At 33.3% G+C, this 11735-nt stretch overlaps 1 protein-coding gene across 1 annotated transcript; it reads right to left on the minus strand.

The window, feature by feature from the left end:
• Positions 1–3284: 3284 nt before the first annotated feature.
• On the minus strand, positions 3285–8384 carry LOC147816596 (uncharacterized). The gene is made up of 2 exons (XM_087156963.1): positions 8348–8384; positions 3285–7123 (listed from the first exon to the last, which is right to left on the minus strand). The coding sequence occupies exons 1-2, from the start codon at positions 8382–8384 to the stop codon at positions 3285–3287; spliced, it is 3876 nt and encodes a 1291-aa protein (XP_087013089.1).
• Positions 8385–11735: the final 3351 nt, after the last annotated feature.

Raw genomic sequence — 11735 nt, forward strand, 5'->3', positions numbered from 1 at the left:
ATTTTATTTATGTTACACTAGCAAAATCAAAGAATTATATGTGCGTCGTGTTGCATTTCGAGACATGAGACAAATTTAACAAGGGGGTCAGAAAAACTACCATTATTTTTGTAGTTTACTACATTTACAATTATTTTCTTACAAATGTAGTTTAACTACAACTATTTTTTTTAAATGACTACAAACTACTTTGGAATTGTATGGAATAATTCGTTATTTTAAGGAACTGAACTTTGCAGGTGAAATTAATTTACACCTGTATAATCTAAATTTACATTGTTAGAGTAATTATTTTACGAATTATATGATCAAAATGGTTATGAATAAAACATTTGGCTTATATTAAACATGAACTATTTAGATATATTGCTTCATGTTCACATCAAAAATATGTTTTCTTCCTTTGAAACAACATTGTTTTATGAGTGTACATTCCAATATTTATTTGCATGAGAAAGTGATAAATTATCTATTATTCATTATGACTAGATTAAATATTAGTTATGCGCGACTTTGAAGACGCAATTCTTGTTAAACCACATCCACGGTGGTATTAAAAATTGCGCCTTTTGACGACTTGCGAAGATTTGTACACATCAAATTCGAAAAATTAGTTGTCTTAGAACCCTGTTTATTTACTAAACCAAAGGGTCTGTACAGACATTTTGAGAAATGTCCGTTTTTGTAAAGTTGTTACAAAAATTACTCGTAATTCGTGAATATAAAAGAAACGTTAAGTCACATTCTTTCAACCAGGGTCCGGCTTTTGTGAATTTGTGCAAATAGGATCCTGTTATTGCAAAAAATAAATTTCAAGGAGTTTTTAAATTGTAATGACATACATGATTATGCTCAACACTGTAAAATTATAATTAAAAAAAATAAATTTTAAAAAATGAACAACAATTGCTGCTACTAAATTAGAGATGCAACATACAAATATTTGGTATTTAGCCTATACTGCTGAACGTAGAATATTTATTTCGTACGAATACAGGAATAAGCGTCTGCCGAAGACAAAACTTAGCTCGTTTACATTGGTGTTCTCCCCCCCCCCCTTCCAGGGAAGGGTTTATTCGATGGACAAAACAATAATGAAGATAAACAAATTTGTGAAGGGTCCGTTTTTATGAAAAGATATTTTGTGAAGGGTCAGTTAACGGACCCAAATTTCTTCTAAACAGACCCCTGACTGAACTAAAGTAAAAAGTAGTTGCCAGAAATAGCTTAAAACGATTATTTTTTTGTATCGCACTTCTCTACTTTTTTAAAAATAAAAAAATAAAAAAAGTATCACACTGCACTACAAAGTACGAAAAAAAGTAGCGACTACTTGGAGCGCACTACTTCCGACCACTGAATTTAACTAAATTCAACCAAATTCAATCAAAAGCACCACTACTAAAGGAAGCTGATTTTAAAGAAATAGAATATTTTTGTAACAAAATTTTATTCGGAGATAAAGAAAGAAAATTGTCCAGAAATATGACAGACTTAAGAAATATAAATAAAAAGTAAAAATTCTAACTTTTGTAAGTTTATATTTAATAAAAAGCTTTCGAAACTTTTGCTAGGGAGAAGAAGAAATCGAAATTGTTTTTCCGCATGGAGGAAAGGGATGATATAAACTTTATGGTAGTTTTATTTTGCTCAGCGGCAATTGCAATTCTCCATCTCTTTAATAGATTTTTTTCATAACTTCTTTTTAGGTCAAATCAGTATTGCTACAAAAATGAAATTTAAAATGCTAAATAATGGGTAGTTTCATTTACACGAAATAAATCAGTGTTACACTGTAATCAATCACCCCGCTCATCGACACGGTACTTAACCATTATATTTTACATTATAACCGTTGTTGAACAGTTGACGCAATTTTTGGGATTACTACTACTAATGTTCAACTCCGTAGCCTGGTAATTTTGAACTAATCCAGAAGATGAGGGAGTTCCTGGATCAGTACCCCACAGAGGTATGATTTGTTATGGGAACATAGGAGGACTTAGTGACTCAACAGATTTTACGTGCATCAGTCACTATTTACTACAGGGGGAGTCTTCGACCGGCTGGGATCGAACCCACGACCTGTTAGTCATGGGCAAATTGCCCTACCGACCAGACCTTCCCGGCCCGTAGATTATTTGATTTTTGTATGTTCCAGGTGCCTTAAGAATTTGACGTCTTCAATGATTGCTAATGTTTAAGTTTAACAAATATCTATCAGTGTTCTCCCTAAGCGTTTCTAGAGGGGCCCTGCCTGCCCCTTATCCCAATAAATGCACCCACTTTGCCCTTTTTGTAAAAAAAATGCCGCCATACCTAAAAAAACACTGCCTTTTTTTAATGCATTCTTCGCCGTGAAATTGGGATTAGTTAAATCTGTGAATAGAAAATAGAAAAAATAGAAGTTCAGCTTGCCTGCTACCATTAAAAACTCGTTGGGCTTTCCTTGACCCAACCTGTACAGGTGAGGCAATTAGAGTCAGAAATAGAAGAGAAAAAGTTTTAAAATTACGAGAAAGGTTGAAAAAAAGGGAGGAAAAAAAAAGAGAGAAAAGTTTTTAAAAAAAGATAAAAATACTTAGTTAAATAATGAAAATGACCAAAAAAATATTTTGTTTGAGGAAATAAAATTTAGTTCAAGTTGCAAGTACAAAAAAGAAAAATTAAGGTTGCCTACTACATCCCCTTCCTAAATTTTAGTATTAAAGGTAAGAGAGAAAATTCATAAAAAACAGAACGATAGTTGTTTAAAGGGGTACAAAGAAAAATAAAAAGGATAAGTAAATTACATTCAATTAAAAGTTTCTAAAATTTTTAAACAAACGAATGCATAAAGGTTAGGGACATGTGCAACTCACTGGACTTCCCTTACATCCACCTATACAGGTGAGACGGGACACCATCTTACACCGCCGCAATGAGCTTTAGACAAAGAAGTGGACAGGGGTCTGTCCAGACAATTTGTGTGTTGTCAATTCGATGGATGTTGATTAAACGATTCGATAAACAATAACAAACAAGTTTATTTTTAGTTATGATAATGAGAAGATGTTCTCTCGTTGATGGTTACATACATTATCCTTCTCTCGTTCATTGAGCGCATGCGCATTCCTAAAAAGTTACAGATGGCGCTGCTCCATGCCGCCCACCTTGAAAGCTTTAAGAGCTTTCAAATTACAACATAGAATCTGAAATGAACAAAAAACATATTAATTAATAATAAGTAAAAATTAGTTTATACAGGACTTCTTGATTGAATTAATGAACTTAAAGTCAAATGTTCAAAGTTTGCAAAGTTTTGTAACAGCTCTTGATGTCATGCCCTCAGCTGTTTTTAATGCCACGACTCTAACTTTTCCATCATGTCCAGGATGCACAGAGATCACTCGACCAAGTTTCCATTTCGTTGGTGGAAGATTATCATCCGAAATGAGGACAAGATCACCAATAATTAAGCTTTCCTTTGCCTGCTTCCATTTTGATCTTTGCTGCTGTTGAAGGATATACTCTTTCTGCCAACGATTCCAAAAATGTTGGACGATTCTTTGAATTAACTGCCATCTGGAAAGACAGTTCATCTTTGTTGTGCTGTAGTCTGATTCAGGTATAGCTGTTAGAGGACCACCAGCTATAAAGTGTCCAGGAGTTAATGCTGTCAAATCACTTGGATCGCTAGACATCGGTGATATTGGACGTGAATTTAAGCACGCTTCAATTTGTGTGAATACAGTATAAAGTTCCTCGAAAGTTAGTGTTACGTTGGATACGATTTTTTTAAGATGTTGTTTCACACATTTTATGTTAGATTCCCAAATTCCTCCCATGTGTGGAGAATTTACCGGGTTAAAATGCCATTCGATTCCATTTTCACTTAAATGATGTGACACTTCATCATTGTGCTCATATGATTTAAGAAGCGTTGTAATTTCTGCTTTTATTTTACGATTTGCTCCAATGAAGTTAGTGCCGCAGTCACTGTATATATGTGAGCATTTTCCTCGACGAGCAATAAATCGTTTAAGAGCTGCGATGAAAGAGTTAGTTGTTAAATCGCTGACAAGTTCCAAGTGCACAGCTTCCGTTGAAAAACATATGAATAGAGCTAAATATGCTTTGGACGATTTAGCTCTGGTAGCTCTCGAAATTTTTACCAAAAAAGGTCCACAATAGTCCACACCGCAATGTGTGAATGGTCGGGAGGGATTTACGCGTGAAGCTGGTAAATCTCCCATTTGTTGCGTTAATCGTTGAGCTCGATGACGCTTGCACACCATGCAATTCGCTATGATGCTACGTATAGCTGATCTGGCTGAAATAATCCAAAACTGCTGTCTCACGCATGCTTGCATTAATTGAGCACCAGCGTGTAAGTGATTTAAATGAATGTCTGTTAAGATTAATTTGGTTAAGGAATGTTCTTTAGGTAAAAGAATCGGATGCTTTTGTGCATCTGAAATGTTCGCATGTCTTAATCTACCGCCCACCTTTAGTAATCCATTATGTAGCACTGGATTGAGCGATAGAATTTTGCTTTTCGCTAAAAGCGGTTTCGACTTTTGTATAGTTTCTACCTCAGCACTGAAGACTTCCATTTGAGTCTCTTTAACACAAAACATCAAAGCATGTTTAAGTTCTGAAGCAGTGAGAAATGCTAGATTTCTTTCATTAGGCGGTTTTTTACAGTTTTCAATGAATCGAAAACAGTACGCAGTCACTCGTTTTAATTTCGATAGAGAGGAGAACTTTTGTAGGAGACCAAATGTTGGAGGTCCTTCCTTCGTTTGAGTCAATAGACTTGCTAACTTCTTCTCTTCACGTTTGATTTCTAACTGATTGTCTTCAGTACATGTGGGTTCATGAAAAATGTATTCGTATTTATCCAGAAATGGTGGTCCGTTCCACCAAAGGTTATGCGTTTTAAGCTCGCTTGTGCCAATGCCTCGAGAAGCGCAATCTGCTGGGTTATCTGAACTTGTCACATAATGCCAAGTCGCATTAGGTATGAATTCATGAATTTGCGCGACACGATTTGCTATAAATGTTTTCCATCTATTGGAAGGGGAATTCAGCCACGCGAGAACGATTGTCGAATCACACCAGCAGAACGTTTCATTAAAAGAAAGATTTGTACCCGAAATTAACACTGACATTAATTTTGCTAACAGATGAGCTCCACATAGTTCTAATCTAGGTAACGTTAACTTTTTTAAAGGAGCTACTTTTGATTTTGACGTAATTAAATTTATCTGAATATCTCCATTGTTATTTATGGATCGCACATAGATAACAGCTGCGTACGCTTTTTCCGACGCATCTGAGAATCCATGTAACTCATATTTTACTGCGTTATTGATTAAAACATATCTAGGAATTTCTATTTCTTCTAACTTGTGTAAATTGTTTTTGAATTTATCCCAAATGTTTTCTAGATGCGGTGGTAAGTGATCATCCCATTCTAACTTTTCTTTCCATAACGTTTGGATTAAAATTTTACCAACTATCGTTACTGGTGAAATCCAACCCAACGGATCGAATAACTGGGATAACATGGATAAAACTGAACGTTTAGAATTATATGCATGCTTAGAATTAATTGATAATTTAAAGAAAAATACATCTTTTTTAGGGTCCCACAATATACCCAACGTTTTAATTGTTTTTTCTGACTGAACCTGATATTGACTTAAATCTAACAAATCATCGCTCAAATTTTGTAATACTGGTGGTTCATTTGAAGCCCATTTTCTGAGTTCAAACCCACCTGTTTTTAAAAACGCATTGATTTCTGATTGTAACTTAATTGTACTTTCAATTGTTTCTGCCCCTGAAATAAGATCATCTACATAAAAATCCTTCATAACTGCTTGTGCAGCCAAAGGGAATTTATGTCCTTCATCATTTACTAATTGTTGAAGGCATTTGGTGGCTAAATAAGGCGCTGCCGCTGTTCCATATGTGACCGTAAGCAGACGATAAGTGCTTATTGGTTCATTAGGAGAATTTCTCCAAATGATTCTCTGAAAATTAGAATCACTGGGAGCAACTCTTACCTGCCTATACATTTTAGAAATGTCTGCTTTCAGGGCGATTTTTCTTTCTCTAAACCTTAATACGAGATTAAAAAGATTATCCTGAATAGTTGGTCCAATTAACAAATTATCGTTTAATGAAATATTATTTGTGGTTTTTGCAGAAGCATCAAATACTACGCGAAATTTAAGATCCGATTCATTTTTTATGCAATGATGAGGAATGTAATACGCAGATTCCATGGCAGTATTTAACTCATGGTCGGGAACTATTTCCATGTGACCTAATGTCAAATAATCACTCATGAACTTTGAATAACTCTGCATTAAGATTGGTTGACGAGAGAGTTTGCGTTCGATTTGCTTAAAGCGATTAATTGCGATTTCTCTTGACTCACCGAGAGGTTTTGCGTCTTGCTTAAATGGCAAGTGTACAATATATCGACCAGAGTCATCTCGGGAATGAGTTTCCTGAAAATGTTTATCACACTGAATTTCGTCTTTAGTCCACTTGCAAGAATTAGGAACTTCTTCAACTTGCCAAAATTTTTGCAAGGAAGAATCTATATCACTAATACTATGATGCACGTGAACATCTTGTATCGATTTAGATGTTGTAGCTTCCCCAAAAATAACCCAACCAAATATCGTTTCATGTGCTGCGATTGAGCCATGAGGTGCTTTGATACAGTTACCAACAAATATGTCTGAACAATAATCTGCACCTAAAAGTATATCTATACGTCCCGACACATTATAATTTGGATCTGCCAATTTTAATGAATCAAAACAATCTAACGCTTTTGTATCTACTGAGCACTGAGGTAGATCACAAGTAACCTTTTTCAAAATATGTAATTCAGACAGTACAGATTTTTTGTTATAACATGAAATTAAATTTACAGTTACACAACCATTTGTCATAGCAGTTTGTTTTCCCGATACGCCCGAAATGCGTAATTTAACAATTTTTCTGTTTAATTTTAAATTTTGAACACATTCTTCACTAATGAATGACGATTGTGACGCGCTGTCTAGTAAAGCACGGCATTTTTGAAAATTACCACTAGAATCAATAACATGAATTATAGCTGTGGGTAATAAAATTTGCTTATTTTTAAAATTAGAACAGTGTGTTGATACTATCGGCTCAACTACCGTTTCCGATGTAACGTTAACATTTGTATTTTGATTTTTATCGATATGCAATAATGTGTTGTGTTTTAGACCGCATTTTTTACACCCACCACTACTAATACATGCTGATGTAACATGATTCCCCCTTAAACAGTTTTTACAAATCTTATTTTTTACAAGAAAATCTTTCTTCTGATTATAAGAAAGTTTCATGAAATCCTCACATTTATAAATTTGATGATGTCCTTTACAAAATAAACACATTTGAGGAACCATTAAATGCGATGATACATTTTCATTTTTACTAAACGATTTATATTTATTTTGAATAGGCATTACTCGTTTGTTTACATTAATCGAAGCTAAAGCAGAAGCACGCAGTTCCAAAAAGGCTTTAAATTCTGAAAACGATCTGAGTGAACGATCTTTATGTGACAGATGCCACTCCTTCAAAGATTCGGAATCCAATTTCTTACGCAAAAAATAAATAAGTATGGTATCCCATTTGTCTATGGGCTGACTCATCACTTCCAACACATCTAAGCATTGATTTGTTACATCTATTAATTTACGCAACCCTTGCGCGCTTTCCCCTTGCACATTCGGCTGAGAAAAAAGCTTATCTAAAGTAGAATAAATTATTTCTACATTATTTTCATAGCGATCGTTAATTAATTTCCACGCTTTAGCATAGTTTGCATCTGATATTTGAATATTTTGAATTATTGTTAATGCTTCACTCTTTAAAGACAATTTTAAGTACTGCAGTTTTTGAACATTATTTAGTGATGAATTATTATGAACGGTAGATAAAAAAATATCTCGAAATGAAATCCAGTTACAAAAATTACCAGAAAAAGTAGGTAAATCAAGGCGCGGCAATTTGATGTTAGTATTTGACTCTTTATTATTATTTTCGCTTTCCATTAATTTCGATTCTGTTTTGAACATATGCGCAATATTTATTTTTAATGTTTCGATTTTGTCCGCCATTATGTTGAATTCCGTTTCATTTTCTTGAATACATTTTTCATCACATGTACACATTATATTTTCATGAATATTCATGAGTTCGGACCACAGCTCGTCAGCTTGCGTCGCATAAATTTGCACAGTGACATTATCATATGTTGTGGATGATAGTTTTTCAATATTATTTGTAAGTCGAGTGCACTTACCTTTTAATGTTGAACGTTTTCTCATAAGCGCATCCATGTTTGCGCTATGAAAAGTTTCGGTTTACGTTGCGATGGGGTTCGATTATTAGACTGAATAGAACGTTTTTCAAATTTTCAGTGTCCCGGATGTGGAGGCACCATGTTGTCAATTCGATGGATGTTGATTAAACGATTCGATAAACAATAACAAACAAGTTTATTTTTAGTTATGATAATGAGAAGATGTTCTCTCGTTGATGGTTACATACATTATCCTTCTCTCGTTCATTGAGCGCATGCGCATTCCTAAAAAGTTACAGATGGCGCTGCTCCATTGTGAAAGGTCCGTTTTTCGTGAAATTGTGAAAAAATTACTCACATTCTTTCAACCAGGGTCCGCTTTTAGGAATTTGTGCAAATAGGGTCCGTCATTGCAAAAAAAAAAAAACTTTTTCAAGGAGTTTTTAAATTGTAAAGACATACAACAACATACAAATATTTGGTATTTATCCTATACTGCTGAGCGCAGAATATTAATTTCGGACGAATAATGGAAGAATCGTCTGCCGAAGACAAAACTTAATTCGTTTACCTCTATCTTTCTTATTTTCTGCCCTGGAAAGGGTTTATTCGATCAACAAAACAATAATGAAGATAAACAAATTTGTGAAGGCTCCGATTAAAAGAAAAATCATTTTGTGAAGGGTCCGTTTTTAAGTTAAAATATTTTGTGAAGGGTCCGTTTTTATGAAAAGATATTTTGTGAAGGGTCCGTTAACGGACCCAAATTTCTTCTAAACAGACCCCTGGTGGATATTAGTAATAATTTTAGTATCAAAATGAAAAAGAAAAGGGAACAATATTTAGTTAAAGGGGTTCAAAGGATCAAGAGAAATAAAAAAAGTTTCAATCAATTGGATTTAGTTAAAAATTTTCTTTAAAAAAGTAGAAAGTATAGAAGGGAATAATTAAGAAATATTTTTTCCATATCCATGCAAGTCAGTTTCTTATGCCTAAATATTTTTATCGATTTTGTTCGTGTAAACTTTGACTTTTAATGCTTTTCGAAAGCGAATATTAAATTTAAAAAATGCGAAATTATCAAATATTTGAATTTTTTTAATTGTTTACTAGGGGAGAGTGGGGTCAATTGTGTAGGGTACGATTGTAACAGAGCAAAAATTTTGATTGTCGGGTTCTAGATTTGGTTCCTAGGTGGCGCACAAGGTGTATTTAATGAATCTACATGTACACCCCTGCTGGCAAACATTTTTATGTACTTTTGAAAGAGTTACATCACAAAAGATATTGTCACGCTGCGTAAGTACTTTTTTTGGTATTAGAATATTATATTGTAACAAAGTAATTTTGTTTAAACAAATAAAAATTATTAACCGAATATATAAGTGGACACCTTAATTAACATTTCAAAAAAAAATATTAGTTTTGTTAATTAACTAGCATTGTTTTTAACAAATGAAGCTGAAATGGCGTCATGGGGACGATTGTAACAATAAGTAAAGGGACGATTGTAACAGCTTAACTCTTTGAGAACCACCAATAGTTTCCTATATCATTTATATTTTGTTGCGTGTGCATTATTTTATTTGTCACCTTTCACAGCATAAATTAAAATTTTTAACCCCTTAAAGTTAAAAGTTTAACCTTTTAGGCCTATGCTCATTATTATTTTTACTCCTAAAATATCACTACTATTTTGATTCAAAAATATATCACAAGTATGATAATATGTATAATTAACTATGTTTTAGTTTCATTTATGAACTGTTACAATTGACCCCGTAAGTGGGGACAATTGTAACAAGTGTAAGACTGTCAAAAATTGTTAATAACTAATATAATAACATTTAAAATAAGGCTTTTTTTTCTAGTAGAGGATAGTCTACTTTACTCGTCTGTCAATTAATACTAATAATATATTGGATTTCTTGTTAGTTAAAAATAGTTAAGTAAAAATTTTATAATTGACCCCACTCTCCCCTACTTTTACATCATTTCCGCAATCGTGTTTCATAACGTGTTCAGCATATACTTAAGACGTTTAGAAGAAAACGGTAAATTTGTTCTAAATCACATTAAGAAGAGTCAAGTGAACGTAAAACTAACTAGACAATATTTTCTTATGTTTTAAAGAATTCATTAGTTCTTCGCTAGTATCAATCAGTTTATTACAACCAGCCATTGCCGGGATTCGAACACCGTTCACCTCATTGGGAGGTGAGCGCTCTATCCCCTAAGCCACCGCGGCTTAATAGAGTTCATTGACAAGAATAAAATTTACAAATCCTTGTTTTATAAGTACAGAAATATTAAAAAAATATACACCCTGCAAATCACAGATCTTTAACCTCGTCTATCCTTTTTGCAAATTTTCCTTCTAAATTAAATCTAGCGAATAAGGAATCGAAATAGCCGTAAGCTACAAAACTGAATGCAATTTGAAATCGAAATAAATCTATATTTTTACAGAAATAACTTAAATAAATGTTAGATCTAATTTTGAATTGAACTATACATTTATTTAAATAGTGCAATTACGTCAATTTGTTTCTAAAACGTTTCCTTTCAATTTAACCTTTAAATTTCAGTGCGTATGTTTATCAGAATAAGCTTTCAGAAAATCTCCAAAGATCAAAATTTTTTGTTAAAATGCGAGGTTATTTAATAAAATTATATGTCATGGAATGCCTCTCATATTTTATGTTAAGTAAAAAGAATTTGTGAAGTAGTTTCGAAAGATAGTTTTAAACTTGCTTATTTCTTTTCCGAATCTTGAGCATAATTGGACGTTTTATTGCGAAAATAAAATAAAGAAATGAGACATCAAGATTTATGTGGCAAATCATTATTTGAATTTTTTTGTTAGGTTTTTATTAGTTTTGTATGCAATTAATCTTAGCTTAAACATAGGCAGATGGGGAAAAAAGTATATTTATTTGTTTATAACTGTTGCTATAAAAAATAACGGACAATTCAAATATTTATCAAAGCAGAATGTGAGGTTTGTTATGTACATTTAAAAACGTCAGGTTTTTATTCCTAAACAATTTAATTAGTAATAACAAACTATCAACAGATGGCGCTGATAGCCAAACTATTCACACATTAAATAAAGCATTTTTCTTTTATGCTTATAGCTTTTACAACAAATTATTTAAACGTTTTAAGTTTTTTTCGTGCATTGTTGTTGTTAATTTACGTCGCACTAGAGCTGCACAATGGGCTATTGGCGACGGTCTGGGAAACACCCCGGAGGATGATCCGAAGACATGTCATCGCAATTTTGATCCTCTGTGGAGGGGATGGCACCCCCGCTTCGGTAGCCCGACGACCATGTGCGCAAAGTCGAGCACTTTACGGTAGAACAGTTTAACGAGGACCAAAACCG

The sequence above is a fragment of the Parasteatoda tepidariorum genome, chromosome 1, assembly GCF_982258835.1.
Source record: "Parasteatoda tepidariorum strain Cologne lab strain chromosome 1, Ptep-v5.0, whole genome shotgun sequence".
NCBI classification, from domain to species: Eukaryota; Metazoa; Arthropoda; class Arachnida; order Araneae; family Theridiidae; genus Parasteatoda; species Parasteatoda tepidariorum.

Coding starts and splice junctions, on each gene's coding strand:
- LOC147816596 (XM_087156963.1), bottom strand. CDS start 8,384: ATGGATGCGCTTATGAGAAAACGTTCAACATTAAAAG. Junction 7,124..8,347: donor AAAACGTTCAACATTAAAAG/GTAAGTGCACTC, acceptor TATTACCCACAG/CTATAATTCATGTTATTGAT.